The 19,455-nt window shown below is 38.6% G+C and overlaps 1 protein-coding gene across 1 annotated transcript; it reads right to left on the bottom strand.

Annotated features, from left to right (window-relative positions):
- Window positions 1-4,475: 4,475 nt before the first annotated feature.
- Window positions 4,476-18,226, bottom strand: LOC137268089 (uncharacterized). The gene is made up of 3 exons (XM_067802597.1): window positions 17,948-18,226; window positions 8,638-8,691; window positions 4,476-5,815 (listed from the first exon to the last, which is right to left on the bottom strand). Exons 2-3 carry the CDS (start codon window positions 8,663-8,665, stop codon window positions 4,707-4,709), a joined length of 1,137 nt encoding a protein of 378 aa, XP_067658698.1. The 5' UTR covers window positions 8,666-8,691; window positions 17,948-18,226; the 3' UTR covers window positions 4,476-4,706.
- Between the last annotated feature and the right edge of the window lie 1,229 nt (window positions 18,227-19,455).

Raw genomic sequence — 19,455 nt, 5'->3', positions numbered from 1 at the left:
GGGTCCACGGTCATTAACCCATCAGTCAGTGTGAGTCATACCGGATCTGTTAGTAACCCCTCAGTAAGTGAGTCAAGCAGGATGTATTATTCCACGTGGTCCGCGGTCATTAATCTCCAGTCGGCATCAGTCACTCCGGATCCGTTTCTCATGTCGGTGTCAACCAGGTGTTTAACTGAGTCACCACCATGGTGGATTTGTGTTCTCCAAGGTCATTGTGAGGTCATGTGTCTAGACAAGACTATGACTAATGAGGTCACACAGGTGTTCGATGACGTCATAAAACCAAGATGACGGATATTCTGCTATAAAACCCTGTGCACAACATATATCTGAAATGGTAAAATGGGAGGATAGTGTTTGCTTTTTGTAATCGTTGAGTTCAGCAGTGGTGTTTAATTTTATGAACAACACCTGTGTAAGTTAACATAGTGTTGTTGACGTGTCAGCAACTACAAAGGCAACCATTCCTGACCAGTCAGCGGGCGGCAATGTCAGGTTCTGGGGCAGGGAAAGCTTGTATGTTTTGTTACGAGTGTGTATTTTCTATATATTTTTGTTATTAATTCAGTAATAATTATAATTGGGTCACAAAATTTAGTGTTTTGAATATTAATTATGATGGTTCACATTTCGTTTTAATAGCTGGTCAACACTTTTAGCATTCTGGTTTTCCGGAATTTATCTGCTCCTAGTTTTCGATGTTTACTTCCGGGAGACTTATTCGAGGGCATTCTACAATGTTGACGATGTTCGTTTGTGCCCGAACTTCCGGGAAATGGCTAAATATCCATGAAAAGGCTGGTTGCTGTGTTGAGGGCGACACTCACACTCATTTACACCACTGCCATGCTTGATAATCGAAACCCGTCAACGCCTGACCTACATTATCTGCTGTCGCACCGATCGCTGTGTTGACATTCTGCCATAGTTGATTCTCTCTCACACCAAGACTTTGGTGAGTTTGCTATATTGTATTTTGTGACCCACTGACTTAGACTTTGTCTCTCTTGAATTGTACCTGAAATCTGCAATGTTATATTGACTTTTGACTTTGTAAACCTTGCTCTCATTGGGTAATAATATCTGAATATTTTAAACTTGTCTTTGTTCAGTTTTGCTGGTTCACAAGGGGATTTCTTACATTGTTGTCATGGTAAATTCTCAACCGTAACAGTTTCGCATAAATACGGTGGACATACGAGAAATAGCTGGGCACTCTCCAAAATGATATTTCAGACATTTAATCCCTAATTTGTTGTTGGTAGTACATCGTTCTATACAGTAATTCATTTATTTGTGTTCCTTAATGCAGAGTATATCACGGACACAAAAGAATTTAATGTGCCTTCGGATTCTGTATATCATATATCTGCCTTGTCAATACTTAATAGGATATTCCCATGTACCTGGATAATCACGAACTGAAGAACGTGACAACGTGCACAACTTAGACAGTCTTCAGTCAGGGCAATGTCAAACTGAACAATGAAGAGATATTGAAGACTTCACTGCTACCGGCACTACAACAATGCTTGATACAGTCAGAAAGTCTGTAGATGTAGAAACTACTCTGACAACATTAACATACGATCATTGTTATCATAAAATCGGTGTCACAACAGTCAATTCCTCACAGAATATATGTTTATCATTCGAAGGTTAGGATCAGAACTTTCAGCCCCCGACCAGCCTCCACAACTATCGTCTCCTTATCCCAATGCCCAGACTTTCCCCACCACTGCTGCAGCAAATATTTACATGATAAGCATGCTATCCTTTGCTTTATTTACAGCTTACCTGGATCAAATTCAGTCAAACTCTGTGTAACCGTTGAGGTCTGTTCTTCACCTTCTTTTCCAACATGCCGTACGGTTACAGAACAATCAGCGTCGTCTGCAACCCAACAGTAAAACAGATGAACTTCGTGTGGAGTCGCAGTCTCTCAGTTTCCCTGGCATTCTGATAACATTCTATGATTTCAAGGACCTGTATGGTGGAACGGTTAGGGCCCGTAAGCCCGACCATTGTATGCGTGTAAAAACAAACTGGTCGGTGTGGAGGGTTATGGCGTTTAGGTCGACTACTTCTAGACAATCGGCAGTCAGTGTTTTCACAATGACAAGGTTAATGCTAAAATGTTCACAGGAACATAACTGAACAAGGATCGCGCTACAAAATGTCATTTTTATTTATACAATCATTGCTGCAGTAACACATTGTCTAAGTACTGCATCATCGTCATGTCCAATCGTCGCTCCAAATCTCTGTATTTCTTCTTTTTGGTGGGCAGTCTTTGGCCGGCATTGTACTGAAGCATCTTTGTCTCATTTATACCCTGTTCGTGTGGCAGAAACTTGGCCATCTCGAAGAGGTTTGGATGCTGTTTTCCTACCACCTTCTTCAGACGTCCCTCGAGTTTGGTGTTCGTTCGCGGAACGTCAGTGTCGAAATGGTACCAGCAATCCATGTGGCATAGTCAGCCACCTGATCTTGAGCCATATCCGCCAAGACATCCAGCCAGACCTCTTCTACCTAAATATTAAAAACCAATATAAATAAACGTTCTTCTAAATTGCGAATGCCTTGCAACGTATAATTTCTTTACCAATATAGAATCAAAGCTGATGTTGTGTCTTTATACTTTCGTGTCTTTTTGGCACCAGAGCAATCCAACACATCTTCGGACAGTTTTTGATATCTCGAAATCATTATTTTGATACACACACAAATTATACATTTAACTATCCAGTCTAACAATGTGTATTAATTAAGTAATCTTCATATTATATGATATACAGTCGAAACATTTACCTTTACTTCATTGTGTACAGGTCCGTGGTTGTGGTCGCTAGGCAATTTCGAAATGATGTCATTCACCGTGGAGACTGTTGTACTGCAATCTTTCTTAATGCATCTCCACGACATTCATTCTTCCCTTTTTCTCTTGTTCACACTGTACACATAACCATTTGCACAAAGGTATCTTCCACCACGAGAGGTGGGAAGAAAACTGTAGTCTAATTGTGCATTTGCCATAACGGAGTTGCTAGAATGATGATGAAAACTGTCATCTCCAACATTCTCATAGCATGCACGTTTATGTAAGAAATTTAATAACTCACCAGTAGGCAACATAATGAAAGTCATCGAGTGAGATTCACTCACACTCTTGCACACATGACATGTTTCGTTTTCTGAGTGAACACATTTCACATTTTGTAGAATACCGGTGTCATAATCCCTTAAAACAACACTGTTGTCGCAACATCAAACATCAAAGGATTTTTATCTCGACCCAAAAAAAAAAGACTACCCCGGTGGAACACAATGTCACTTTTAACACAACGTTCAAGTCACCTATCCTCCCTTAAAGTTTCATATCTTAATTTGTTTTTATAGTTAATTCATCCGCATGCATGTGCATGTAACCGATTTTGGCTGTCTGTAAGCAAGTACAAAGTTAACATTCAGCTCGCTATTCCCAGAGAAAGAAACAGCTAGTACACCAGTAAGATGAGGACGTATGACCTGTAGAGTAAAACCATTTTGCATGTGTACATACTGAATGGTTGGGATACGAACTTCAAATTGTCTCAGTTTTAGAACTGTTGCTAGCAATGCATTCCAGCCTTTCAGTCAAAGGGTTTAATCTACCAATGTAGTTTCGTCACAGAAACAATAACAGAATATGTCTATTGCTGTTACAATTATATACAGAATGTTCGTCATGAACTGAAAAATCCATATGAGTGGTTACAGAATATTGACTAATCACTAATACCACTGGCATAGTAATGCAGGATTAAAGTGTAGAAATGTAGAAATGAACCGAACCTCATGTTTACCGTTTTCGTGATATATAATGACAGCAGTCAAATGAAATAATTACTTTATTTTAGCGGTCGAGCACACACACAAACACACACATACACACACACACACACACACACACACACACACACACACACACACACCACACACACACACACACACACACACACACACACACACACACACCACACACACACACACACATATTGCATTGTTTGCATTCTTATGCAACTGTAAAGTTTGTGTTCTCTAAATCAGAAGATTTCATTTGCCCTGTCCATTAACAACAGGAAACATATATGCATTTGGTTATATTCAAACATAGAATCACACAGTAGATATTCCTACCTGTGTCGACGGATTCCCCTACCATAACGAACGTCATGGCATCCTCATCAGACTGGTATGGACTGGACCCGACTGAGGTGCCACTGCTGTTGTCGGACACATTGCTGCTGTCTGTGGAATCGGTACCGTTGTACATGGTGCTGATAATGTTTGAGTACAGCTGATAATGCAGCTTCAGTACAGGTGAGGTTCTGCTTGAGTGCAGCTTTTGATGCTGCTTGATTACAGTCGATGATTCTGCTTGAGTACAGATCGCGGTGCTTCTTAAATATGTTTTGATGTATCCACTTTAGTGTTGTTACGGAATTTATTCCATAGATGTGACAAATCAATTTCACGATTCCGACTATCGCACGGGTATGTGTTATGAATCACTATTATACAGTGACTATACACAAGGAGGGAAGGGTTGATGGTATCCTGTTCCAACTCACATAGGAAAGTTAACTATGAGAAGGCGTGTCCATGTGATGTCATGTTCAGAAGAGTTATACAGTGCCAGGGAACTGGTCTGTTGTCAGTTACTAAGGTTTAAGAGGCCTTGTAGTTAATGTACGAATGTTCAAGAATTTCTGAAGCCATTCACCATTGCTCATCCTTCGAACAATGTGGTCTTTTTCATCAAGAATGTACGACCTCGGTCCTTGTCTGTCATAGAAAACAACACCGTCGCAATATCGAATGGCTACTTCCAAAACGTAAAGCTCGGACTGTGGAACAGGGTGGAATGCTATGTTTATCAGGTTTCTAGGAGCGGCTGTGAACCCTCCCTTCCTGGTCAGAACACACAGATCAGTCTCAACCTTCCTGTAGATACTCTCTGTCAAGGATGCCTGACTCACATGTAGTTTGAAACCAACAACTTCTGCAACTTTTGTTTGATAACCTCTCTGTGTGACAACTTTCTTCTCGTTAACTCCCAGGTAGTATGACCCACCTTGAACCAGCTTTGACATAGAAGTGATGTTATCTTTCAGTTTAAGATTGTGCCAGATATGATCCGTTAGTTTTCCAACGTCAGCTTGTTTACGCTTAATCTCTTCAGTATTGTCTTTAAATGATTTCAGCTGTATATGTCGATCCTCATGAAAAGTGTTCACATTTTGGGGCAGACTCCTGAGAGACGCTTGGTTCTTTTCCTTTGTTTCTTCTTTACCCAATACTTCAGATAGGATCAGTGAATTTATATCTAGGTTCTCATTGTCATTGTTTGCCTTGGTGTTGAAATCAACCGTAGCTAAACCTGCTGTTTTCTTAACTTTAACAACAACAAAGTCACACGCGTCCTTGAATTTCGGTTGATCACTAAGAAAGTATCGTTCATATGAGTCAGTATGCAGTTCGCCGCCTTCCAGTAAGGTTGTGAAAGTCCAAACTACAAATTCATCAAAGAACTCGAGACAGCTATCTTCTGGTGATGTCCCCTCTAAGTGAACTAGCAACACTCCCCCGCCACTGTTACGTAACGCTGATGCTGCTTTGGCTACTTTCTCCAAGACTGATGACTTCTCTTTGCTTTTCTTTCCCCGGATGATGTTGTATTCTGCATGGAGTTGTATCTTTGCGTGTCGGAGACCTTCCTTGTGTTCTTCATTGTACCTGGATCCTATTGACGTACACACGGAGCATCCATCTGCAACAGAATATAGAAGATTGTATAAGTTCTGACATCGAAGTTCTACGATCTTTCAGCATGAGCTAAATGCAAGTTTGCTACATTTGAGGTTAAACAAATGTTATGTTATGTGGAGTTATGTTATATGCCAATATGCTAATTGCAAAATGTTTGTTGTATAGGTGGACAAATGAAGGAAAAACACCTGGCTGACCTCATTCCACCGGGGGCTGAATGACCATGAACAATGAACTTTGCTGGCCTTAACAGTTGTGGCATCTACCCTGTGAAGGTGGGTTTTGGTGTCATTTAAGAATATCAGCTACATGGGTAGTATAAATACGGTCAATGTTTTGAATTAGTTTTAATTCAGCTGACGAATTTATTTCAATCAAACAGGTATGAAACAGGATGTCCTTGGAACTGCGGCATTTACTCATGGAGATTACTGGTATCAAAGAGAACAGAAAGGATTTTATCATAGAGAAAAAGCAAAAAGAAGTGGAGTTGCTCTCGGAGACTGCCTCACGTATTCTGTTGACGGTCCACGTCCTTTATGATATACCTGACATGTGCAAGGTAAATATTTGGAGAATTCGATTGCTTCTAAAAAGATATGGTCTTATTTCTTCTTTCATAGGAATGACATATTTATGCGACACGTGTTTTTTATGTTTGTTTTCAGGTTTTACTGTGGAACAGTCGATATTGCCCCGAAATATGTGAGGAAGTAGACGTCTGTGACACGGGGCAAGTGAACGTATAGTGTTTTACCACTAAGGATGACCGGAACGAAGGCTAATATGCATTCGAATGTGGCCTCAAGGACCAAGGTTATGAACTGTCGAACACAGTACTGCTTACGCTCTAAAGGGTGAAACAGTACTGACGATTTGGCAAGAAAATCCACCTCACAACTACAAACATTTTGTTTGACACTTTTATGTAATAGTTCTAGAGGGGGTTTTAGATCAGGCGCATAACACCCGAAATAGAATGACTTGATGGAATACGGATAGATCAACTGGTTTAATCCGGTTTGCGAATGAAAATATAATTATATTCATGTTACTATAACAAATGCGATTTTCATCCACCTTTGCAGACTGCAAAACATGGCATTCTTTTGCAAGTAACATTGCAAACTACATTCTTATCTCATGAATTATTGCCAATAAAATACGTTTATATTCCCTAAGATAAGATAATGCTTTTAGTATGGTATACCCCTATTTGGCAGATACACACAGCAAAATTATAGTAAATTGAGGCTTGAAAGACGATTCCGTGATTCCTTTTGGAAATGTTATGAAAATCTTATTTGACTCTCCTCTTTTAAATATTGACATTAAATGTTTGTGAATATATTATACACTGTGTGTGCGTGCATGTGTGTTTTTTTCTTCTAGTCATTACGCTGTCACTCCTTGTGTATTATATGTTAGAAACACATTCAGACTTTTTCACAGAGACATGAAGCTGTGGATGTCAGTATCACTTTCATGTGTATCTGTAGCACGTTTATATATATCTATAGCAAATTGTGAGTGATTGCAAAACTAGTATGGACTATAAATATTATATTGTTTCAGAAAAAAATCGTCTACACCATGCGGATATTTCATCATACGTGTCAGGAATCTGTGAAGGCAAGAGCAATAAGTTTTGTTTTTATAGTTATATTTAGCTGAGCAATGTCTACAGCAAAAGCAACAACAACATCAGAATCAGCAGCAACAACTGCTGCAGCAATCATAGCAGGAGCAAGACCTGGTGAGTTAAAAGATACTTTTGTTTAAAAGAAATTTAATCAATTAATTTAATTGTTTGTATGGTTACATTTTCTCTTTACAATCATTCAACTAGACAGTTTGATGCTATTGACTTCCTAGATAAACCATCTGTTACTATATGGATTTTGTAATGGGGTTCACCATGTACATGGGTAAAGTAAATTAAAGCTGACAAACGGAAATGTATATAGGCAGGTGTGTGTTGTGTACATGAATATGTGTGTGTGTGTGTGTGTGTGTGTGTGTGTGTGTGTGTGTGTGTGTGTGTGTGTGTGTGTGTGTGTGTGTGTGTGTGTGTGTGTGTGTGTGTGTGTGTGTGTGTATTCGGTATACTATATGCAAAATAAAACATTTTGTAAATGAAAATATACAAAGCAAAGAAAAACATAATTGTAGAAAAAAATACTGTGTATATTTTGGTGGTTCCTAACGTTTACAAAAGCATCCAATTTCATACATAGAATTAACCTGTCAGCTGATCAGCCCAGGAACAAGATACTGATGGAATTTACACAGGATTTCTTGAAGAGGAAGATGGTGGATGTAAGTATAGCAACCAAGACCCACGACGGACACCCATGACCATCGGTGGTTGCAGAACTAAAAAATATTATAAGTTCTGATCACAATACTTGGATTAAACGGTACACAAGATTACTGAGCATAATCAGTTCCAACTATTTACATGCTCACTGGGGAAGTTTCATTGATCTTGAAGTGCTTATCTAGAAGAACTGAAGAACTGGACTGAGAGAAGCATTGAGTTTGATCATGTTTACTGTTTCAAATTTGTTTGATTCTTATAAACAATTTTAAAGTTCATTAAGATTGGTAAATCTTAAGACCTGTCCTATCAAAGAGAACACAGAACTGAAATTAGGAACATCCATTGACTGACTCCATCTAACAATACATTTTGGCATCAGTCAGATGGACAGGAATAACCCATATCTGTTACGCGTCTTTACCAACTAGCAAGGAGAAAAATCAAAATAATATGTGAATGCATGTCTCTGTTTCTGATTCTGACTACTATTAAAGACTCACCATGATCAACGTGATCAGCAACATTCATCCTTGTCCATGTTGCCGCAACGCGTCCTGAAAGATAAGAAATGAAGCATTCACATGCATATGTTTTACTGAATATAGTTATGGTCAACTTGATCAAAACGATTTTAAAACCTTTCACTGTTAAATACTTCCATGTTTGTATGGATACCTCAATCTATAACCTACTTGAATAGAAATCGTACACAAATACTTGTGATGCTTGTGTGACCATCCAGTGTGTAGCCTGAGTCAGTTTTGAAAAAAAGGACAATACAATATCAAAACGAGCTGAGCATCGCCAACAAGTAAAGGTAGGTGACCATACTAGGGACCGGGGGGACTTATTGCGTCTTTGCCAACTTCATTGACCCAAGCTGAATTTACACCATGCCTTCAGTCGCTGGCGATTGTAGGAAAATTTAGTCATAATTTAAAATCACAAAATACCACACTTAAAATTTGGGCAAGTTTAAATTTCGTGGGAGGTACTGGGACCCATGTACCCTCTCTTGAGAACAATAATTGTATAGTAATTTAACCCCCTTTGAAGATACAACCACGAACACTGTCAGTTGATAATATAATCCACGAATTAAAAAATATTTATCTACTTACAAAACATATACATATTTCAGTTTTTTGCAACAATTTTATTTCATTAAAAACAATTATGATATGATAAGTTATATTATGAAAAGGATCCTTAATTGTTTTGACTCTGAAATACTTACACCCTGTTGCGATGGAAGAATCAGTACAGACAAGCAGGACATGCTTGACCGTGAATCTCTCATAACAAGGGGATACGAAAAGGAGGACCCTCAGCTTTTAATAAGTATTCCTGTGTATACCTTGTATAGCCAATGCGATATCGTCGTATAAAGACCTCCTCAAATCAAGGTTTATTGATACCTACTTGGGTCTCCATCTCCTTTTGCATCAGATCACAGACGTACCATCTCATTATACAGTATGGTTCAAAATTATTGAGAATAGCTAAAGCATCTCATATTATTAAACGAGAACAAATCAGATAAAATTGAATGTATTGTGAAAGTGAACTGACCTTTTCGTGTTGTGTAGGTAACAATTTAATATTTTATCAAGTCTCCTTGAGCTTCATGGCACAGTCTAAGACGGGTAGGCATACTTCCTATCAGAGAGGTTAGTGTCTCGTGAGTTATGCTGTCCCAGTATCGGACCACTTCTGTCTTCATGTCTTCAATTTTTGTCAACCCCTTTTGATTCACACATTCCTTCATCATCCCCCAAATGTTCTCAATGGGATTTAAGTCAGGACTATATGCAGGAAATGGTAATGCAGTCACATTTTTCTCCTGAAACCACTGCTTGGCATGTTTTGCGGTGTGTTTAGGATCATTATCTTGCTGCAAAATCCAGTCATTTCCATAAAACACATGTGCACTTGGAAGGAGAAAATTATCTAATATGTTAGTGTAGCGTTGACTTGTCAGATTTCCCTCAAACACATACAGCGGGGTCGTTCCTAATAAGGATATCCCTCCCCATACATGAAACTTTGGGCTGTAGTTAGGTCGTCGATACAACGGTGCTGACGCAGACTTTGTCCATATTTTCACATTATTGGGATATACCCATATTGAGCTTTCATCAGTAAAAATCACATTTTCCCAGTCAAAGTTTTCATGTGCCAAACACCACTCAACACGCCTGTCTTTATGTTCTTGTTTCATAAGAGGAGAAGGAATTCCAGTCTTTTTCTCCCATCCAAGATCAATCAAATTTCTTCTAACTGTAGATTTTGATACAACTGTTGATCCCCTTTCTACCATTTCATACCTGATGTTGGAGATGCTTGCCCTTTGCTTTTTAGACGCTAAAATTCCCAGGCGGACGCGATCTGAGAAGTCCAATTTTCTGGGTCTCCCTGCTCCTTTCTGGTGCCCAAAATCCTTTCCCTCTTTAAAATTCTTCCTAATCCTATACACAGTAGAAAGAGGAGTTGCTGTTCTCTCTGCCAATGTATTTACATCATCAATTCCTTGATTACACAACTCAAAAATCAACCTTCTTTTATCTTCAGCAGACATTGTTGACAGTGCTGAGGAAAATGACGTCTGCTACAAATTCAGGGGAGGTAACTCTAATTGTACTATACTCAGTAGGCCAAGATGAGTTACCTCCCTTATACCATTACTTAGTTTTAAGTATCAGTGAATCAGTTGAGGTGTTAGGATAGCTCAAAGTAAGAAGAAAAATTCTCAATAATTATGAACCAGACTATACCTTTGCAATCAGGGTATGGAATGAGAAGTGGTTTTACAGATTTGAGAGCCTCGTAGTTGCAAAATCTGCCATTATGCTACCAGAAATTCCAAAACTGCTGCGTAACCAGCGGAGGACGATGTCGCATTAGCCAGTAGCAAGACCATTTAGAATGGATAATTATTTAAAAGATATTTGATAGCCTTATACATGTACACGAAAGAGAGTGAAACAATGTTATATATTGTTTAATTAGAGCCGTTGATATGGTGTTTTCTTCTGCTGTAAAATTGTAAAAAAAAATTCATACGGCGTCTGTTAAGGGATGTCTCATCAGCGTCGACATATAGACTGTCAACAGGTGCAGTTCCACCATGTGCGATGGAGCCGTATTGTATTCTAGTGTCGAGCTGTTGAGCGATCTGTAATCTATTTCACTGTATGGGGGCTGACCTCCTCATGTTGTAGTTTTAGTGTATCAGTGGCCTCCTTTTGTTTGTGTTACATTGAATCCAGTCAGTTACCATGTTGTTTATGTGCATTACTGGCCTCTGTTTGCATTTTATTTTCATTCCTCAACGTTGTTAAATATGTTGTCTCTGTAGTGCCCCATGTATGTATGTGCACCCCATTGATACATCCTGTTATTCATCTGATAAAGGAGCAAGCATACGCTCCGTGAGGAGGCTAGGGGTCGTTGTTGTATATAACAGGGTTAACAGTATTATCTTCTAACGTCTTTGACTGATATAACCAGGACTGTTGTACCGTCTGTGGTGTTCGTAATTCCTGAAGCGAGGATTGTAGTCATGACACTGTATTCTTCGGGCTAAATGTTTTTGTCCAACATGGTATGGGGGATAATAAACATGCTATATCGATTTGAACTGTGTATGTCTCTGCATAGACGTTGGGAGTACGCTTCTTCAAGAGGCGTGTAACACGTACCCGCCGTTCGTGAACGTAATCAAAGATTAGCTGTTTCATTTCATCAAATGCTTTGTTTGCTCTGATGTTAGACAGTACAACACACTATTTATGTCACTTTGGCAGTGTAAACTGAGTAAGGACATTGAATCAGTTGTTGAATAGATTAATGACAGTTATTTGGGTGAAAAACAAGTGGCAGTAGCACATCCACATTTTCTGTGACAGTTCATTTCAAGGTTACAGAGAAATGTTTTTCAAATTTGTCATTTTGTAGCATCTTTGAAAGATCAACATACAGTGTACCAATAGCTACCAACTACATGTTTGAAAGTTAACCATGATCTACATTACACATAATGTAATTTTTAATACATCAAACGCATTAGCAATAACATTTATCTTGTGTTTTTCAATGGTGTAGTACGACTGTTTCATTTTCTTCAGTTACAACTCTATGCCTCATCATCAGAAACAGTGTGCTCGCGGGGAAATGCAATAAACAGTATGTTGGTAAGGGGAAGCAGTACACAGCATGTTGTAAGGGGAAGCAGTAAACTGTGTGTTGGTAAGGGTAGGGATAAACAATATGTTGGAAGGGGAAGCGGTAAAGTGTGTTTTAGTAAGGGAAAAAAGTAAACTGTGTGTTAGTAAGTTGAAGCACTACATTGTTTGCTGGTAAGGGGAAGTAAAGAGTATAGGGGAAGCAGTAAACGGTATGTTGGTAAGGGGATGCAGTAACCATTATGATGGAAGGGGAAGAACTTTGTGTTGGCAAGGGGAAGCGGTTAACCGCGTTTTTGTAAGGGGAAGCAGTGAACAGTATGTTGGTGAGGGGAAACAATAAACAGCATGTTGGTAAAGCAGTAAACTGTGTATTGGTAAGAAGAAGCAGCAAACTATGTGTTGGTAAGAGGAAGCAGTAAACAGCATGTTGGTAAGGGAAAGCACTAAACAATGTCTTGATAAATGGAAGCAGTAAATTGTTTCTTGGTAAGGGGAAGCAGTAAACTGTGTATTGGTAAGGGGAAGCAGTAAAAGGCACGTTGGTAAGAGAAGCAGTAAACAGCATGTTGTTAAGGGGAAGCAGTAAAGTGTGTGTTGATAAATGGAAGCAGTAAATTGTGTCTTGGTAAGGGGAAGCAGTAAAGTGTGTGTTGGTAAGGGAAAGCAGTAAACAGTATGTTGGTGAGGGGAAAGCAATAAACAGCAGGTTGGTAAGGGTAGGCAGTAAACAGCATGTTTGTAAGGGGACGCTGTAAAGTGTGTGTTGGTAAGAGGAAGCAGTAAACTGTGTGTTTACAATGTTGGTAAGGGAAAGCACTAAACAGTATGTAGGTCAAGGGAAGCAGGGAAGAGTATGTTGGTAAGGTGAAGAGGTAAGCTTTATGTTGGTAAAGAAATGTCATGGACAGTATGTTCGTAAGGGGAAGCACGAAAATGTATGTTAGTTAGGGGAAGCAGTAAATGAGGGGTGAGGGGAACCCTGGAAAATCTCAAAGTCTTTCCACAATCTCAGAGTAAATTATTCCATAGTTGTAGCTTCATTTACTCATCTACACAGTATTGGCGCAAAATGGTTTTCGCTCTTTTTTGACAGGAAAGAAAACGTCATGATTCTTTTGATTGTGTTTCAAGACAAGGATGATCCAAACAACAGTGTTTAAGTACAAGTGACGTTTTGTATCAATGTATTTGGACATGGTAAACTTGTTTATTGACCAATTTAGCAAAGGGATCACGATTTTCACTCACTTGAAATATTTACTACTAAGTTTTGGAATTACTAAAACCTGGAATTCTACTGTATGGACAATGTTTTGCAGGTGTAAACATATCTGCTTTCATATGATACTTTGTGAACTAATTCTACTTTTAAGCAAGAGGAGGGGCGGTGGGGTAGCCTTGTGGTTAAAGCGTTCACTCGTCACGCGGAAGACCCGGGTTCGATTCTCCACTTGGGTACAATGTGTGAAGCCCATTTTCTGGAGTCCCCGGCCGTGATGTTGCGGGAATATTGCTAAAAGCGGTGTAAAACTTAACTCACTCACTTTAAGCAAAAGGACAAATATACTAAAATAAAATAAGCCTTTCCAAGTCATCAATATACATCAATATCATCAATATACACATGGTAGCCATGTACTGTGTAGGGTTTAGTCTCTATTCGCCCACATCCCTAATTGCCCACATCCCAATTGGCCCACAAAAACATCAGAGGTTAATTAGGGTCAGACAATGCACCCCTACTCTCATAATGGGGTGTCCTGACAAGGGGGGGATTAGTCTAAAATCACATACATCTCTGAGTTACTTGACAAAGTGCTCTTGTTTCAGTGTTGTGGTAGTTATACAGGATGGAGAAGGAAACTTAGAGAAGATTTAAAGTATATTTCAATTTTGTCTAAATAAAGTAGAGAGTATTATTAATTAATGTATCTACTAATCGGAAATAACTTCTCTCTCCTTTCAATTTAGTAACTCACAGCAACCCTATAAGTATGGTAGTTTGCAAAGTATGGGCAGTCGCAATGGCTAACCTACAGAAAGCAGAGTTCACGTTGTCGCAGAGAGGAGGAAGACAGGTTCTACACGGAGGTCACAAGTATCGACTGCACGTTGTCAGACAGGTAGCCACTCACTGGAAGTGTATCATCGACAAGTGCAAGGGTAGATGCAGCACCATTGGGGATCACATCACTTCAGTATCAGAACACAACCATCCTCCACTAGTGAATGAAGAAGAGAGTCGACTTCTCACCAGACTTAGACAACGCGTTCAAGAAGAGGTCAAGCCTGTCCAGCAAATCTACAATGAAGAGATCCAGAACCTAGACGAAGAAGCTGCTGCTACTGTTGCTTCCTTATACAGTATCAAGTCTGGACTCTACCGTCAGCGTGCCAAGGTTCTTCCACCAGTCCCACGTATCCGTGCTGATGTAGACCTCACAGGTACCTTTTTAAGTATTAACTTATCTACTGATATTTGCATAATGCTCAATTGATTTCTTGACAGTGTACTTCATTCATTCATCAAAAACAATGTCTAACACACTTGCTTGTTTTTAAGGTTCCTGGACTGAGACAACAGACGGACAACAGTTCCTGGTTGTAGACAGCGAAGATGAAGACAGGATCCTGATCTTCAGTACCGCAGAGATGCTGGACATCCTCGCCAATGCAGAAACCATCTACATGGACGGAACATTTTTTGTGTGTCCCAGCCTGTGGCAACAAGTCTACATTGTGCACTGCCTTGTGGATGGACAGATGTTCCCAGTCGCCTTCTCCCTGCTGCCAAGCAAGTCTCGTGATACATACATTAGATTGTTTAACTACTTGAAGGACTCTGTGCTTGCTATTGTCGGCGTTGAACTTTCTCCCTCCGTTGTACAGACTGACTACGAAGCTGCTGCTATTGGAGCCACTGAGATTGAGCATGGAGCAGCTGTCCGCCCAAGATCCAGACTCTACAAGAACCTGGACAGCCGCCTGCACAGACTGCAGCAGCAACTGGAAACTGGCAGAAGATCACCGCTACAGTTTCTAGAAGCGGCTGGACACCTGATCAAGTTGAACTGAACATTATGAAACTTTGTTACACAAATAAAAACAAAATGTAAATTTGAGTGAATAAGACATAAGACTGAATGAACTGTAAAGAAATAAAAAAAATGTAGAAGCAAACTGAGTTATTTTCTTCTTACTTTTGCCCACCATTACTTTTGTCTTCATTTGCCCACATCTCAATTCGCCCACATCTTCAAAATTGGAGAGTCCATTCTTCAGTCATAGGTATGACACAAGTTGATCATTATGTAATCCCTAACCAATATGTTGTTTTTAAGACTGTGGGCGAGATGGGATGTGGGCGAATAGAGAACATGCCCTGTGTAGTGAACAAAATGTTTTCATTGATAAACTATATTTGAAATATGGTTTTGACTATCACCGACTACAAATTACTCAAAGACTTAATTATCAATACACGCTTTCATCATATGTAATGAGCTGAAGCGAAAATAGTATAAGTAGGACAGTATTAATAGTTTGTGGTTCCATGTATTTTTAAAGAAAGTTTTCAATGTGATACTTCACTTTTGGATGGATTGGATTTGCCACTAATCAGCCGGCGCTCCTCTTGCACATGCTACACGGGACTCTCGCGCTTGTGTAGCTCGTGCATTTGCACGGATAGGCGGACAGGCGGACCTTCCACCTTGACGACCCCTTCATTAGTTGACTTTGGTTTCCCCTCCGCCTATATGCGAAGAGGCGGAGTACAGGCGAACCCTTCGCCTGGGTGGACCCTTTCTTAGTTCCCTTTATTATCGAACTCCTCCGCCTCTGTGCGGAGTAGCGGAGGACAGACGGACCCTCCGCCTAGGTTAGGCATTTCCGTCTGATCGCTTGTGACTTGTCTCTCCTCCTCGGATTGGAGTTTAAATGGACGTCACCCCTTGGTAGCGAACCCATTCGTCCATTTCACTATGGTGTTCGCCTCCTTCTGCACTCAGTGCAGCACTCGGAAGTTGGCTAAGTGATCCTGTGCCCTGGATAACACTTGGTGGTACTTAAGAAGAGTGAGAGGGAGTCTTACTCGAAGAAGGTGGCGCCTTCCACAGGTTCGCCCATATCTTCGGCGGCGTTCAGACGATCGGTGCATCACTTCAACCCTTCCGCCCTCCTTCTCCATCCGCCTCCGAGGAGTTAGTTATTCACAAGGAGGCGAAGGAGTTCGACTCTCCGTCAGAACTGGAGTCAGACTTCATTAGGACAATTCCAGAGGAACTCCGCGGAATACACTAGCGTGGTGTTGGCGGAGATAGCGGACTAACCTTAAGCCGCTTCTAGGGTGAGAGGAGACTCTTTCTGCCCTGAAGACTCTGTTCTCTCCCCTCGGAAGGTCCTCCCTCCCCACCGCTTCCTCGAAGCAGCTGCTAAGGAATTGAAGGTCGCCTTATCCCTCAGCTCCACTCGGGCAGTGGCGGCTGATACTGGGCCTCCTGACGTCAGCCGATGCCCCGACCCCTTCAGGTGTTCCTCAACGAGCACGTCTTCGGAGGAGGGAGCGCTCTGTCTCTCTGCCCCATCAGGTCTCTCCGAGTATATACCGACTCTTCCTCCCCACTCCCAGAGGAGCAAAAGGGAGATTGTTAGCCGAGCTCTTGGGGTCTACCTTGGATCGGCCATCATAGAGGCCTACAAGGGTCAGGGCCTCTTCCTGCTCTGACTAATCCACACGAGATCATGGCCGTCTCGGCCACCATGGCTTATCACTGTAACATTGCGGTGGCGGACGTCATGGCGGGCTGCTTCTGGAAGTCCTGCGTGGTCTTAGCCAACCACTATTTAAGAACCCTCTCCAACGAGGATCTGGCGGGCATTTCCAGACTGGATCCCCAGGTCTTTGCCCAGCAAAGTACGTGTATAGGTCATCTCATGACCTGGGTGACCTACCACCGATATGTTGACCTCGCGTCTATACTTTGTGTAGACTGTGCTATAAGAGAAATTGAGTAAGCGCCTCTCAAGTGGGCAATGTTGGCTTTCTATAAAAAATTACATTCAATGAAAAATGTTATATGTCAATATCAATTCTATCTACGTTAACAACGTTATTAATCAAAAGTGTCTATTTGAAGTTACTTCTCAATGACTTATGTTTTTAACAATTGTCTGAACGTATTTCCCTGTGAAAAACATTCTTAAAACTCACATGCTTACTTTGTATGTCAAATTTCATCCCTTCAAAACTTCTTTTGTCATAACGGTTAAAGCTATTTGGGCTGCTGCTATATTACAAACCATACCTGATCTTATATTTCAAAAAATATGGTCAAAACGTTTTCGGGCAAAGGTTGATTTTGTAGGTGTTTTGTCTCAGTATCACGGAAACCTATAAATCATTTGCTTTTTATACTAAATGTTCAGTCAGCTTAATTTCTTGTCGATTTCTACTGGACAAAAACGTCAGTATTAGGGAATAACTATTGTCAAAACGTACACATATGCCCAGTTCACATGTGATAAGTAGCCGCGAAATGCCACAAGCAGAAAACTTAAATATCATGCTGAAAATATTACGCCACTGGCAACGACAAAATTTGAAGGATCGAAAAATACTCACCCACTTCACACTCCGAATATATGAGTTCTTATTTTGTTGGATGTGATCCTATAGCTGTCTTCAGCATAGCGTGTATACCCCTTGAACAAACCCCGCAATTATGACGCAAACAAACATATCCCTTGATTGCTATCACAAAACCCGTGAAACACTATATTGGCATGCTTCCGTGCAGAAATGCCTGTTGTTTTCATGCTGAGAAGATATACGATATTGTTAGACCTTATCACGTATATGGCCGGTGAGAAGCAGGTAGTTGTAGGGTTACCCCGGCAGTATATTAAAATATCCGAATTTGATACATCAGTGAACAAGGGATGGTTGAACTACAGTGATCATTTCAGATCAGCTTGCTCTTCAGGAAATCAGAGTTCCATAAATTTTTATCTAACTACAAAGAAGTGACGGCCATCATATACGGCCAGATTGTCGTAAATGGCTCGTTGCACTAAGTATCAATTAGGTAACTGGTAGCTGACGTGTTTTGTTATCTGGAAGAAGTCATGTATAATGTTACTTGAAGAGTTGGAGCAGAACCACCTGGGAGAGACTTGGGTGTTTGGACATTATAATACGCACGCTACTAAACGTCATGTTGAGACCTACTTTGCGGTGAAACATAACGTTGATGCATTTATATTTATATTTATATTTATATTTATTTATATTTATATTTATATTTATATTTATATTTATATTTATATTTATATTTATATTTATATTTATTTATATTTATATTTATTTATATTTATATTTATATTTATATTTATTTATATTTATATTTATATTTATATTTATATTTATATTTATTTATATTTATATTTATTTATATTTATATTTATATTTATATTTATATTTATATTTATATTTATTTATATTTATATTTATATTTATTTATATTTATATTTATATTTATATTTATATTTATATTTATTTATATTTATATTTATATTTATTTATATTTATATTTATATTTATATTTATTTATATTTATATTTATATTTATTTATATTTATATTTATATTTATTTATATTTATATTTATATTTATATTTATATTTATATTTATTTATATTTATATTTATTTATATTTATATTTATATTTATATTTATATTTATATTTATTTATATTTATATTTATATTTATATTTATTTATATTTATATTTATATTTATATTTATTTATATTTATATTTATATTTATTTATATTTATATTTATATTTATTTATATTTATATTTATATTTATTTATATTTATATTTATATTTATTTATATTTATATTTATATTTATATTTATATTTATTTATATTTATATTTATATTTATTTATATTTATATTTATATTTATATTTATATTTATTTATATTTATATTTATATTTATTTATATTTATATTTATATTTATATTTATATTTATTTATATTTATATTTATATTTATATTTATATTTATTTATATTTATATTTATATTTATATTTATATTTATATTTATATTTATTTATATTTATATTT

Source organism: Haliotis asinina, chromosome 16 (genome assembly GCF_037392515.1).
Source record: "Haliotis asinina isolate JCU_RB_2024 chromosome 16, JCU_Hal_asi_v2, whole genome shotgun sequence".
Lineage (NCBI taxonomy): Eukaryota > Metazoa > Mollusca > Gastropoda > Lepetellida > Haliotidae > Haliotis > Haliotis asinina.
The sequence above is the reverse complement of the archived record's forward strand: the minus strand, read 5'-3'. Positions and strand labels throughout refer to the sequence as shown.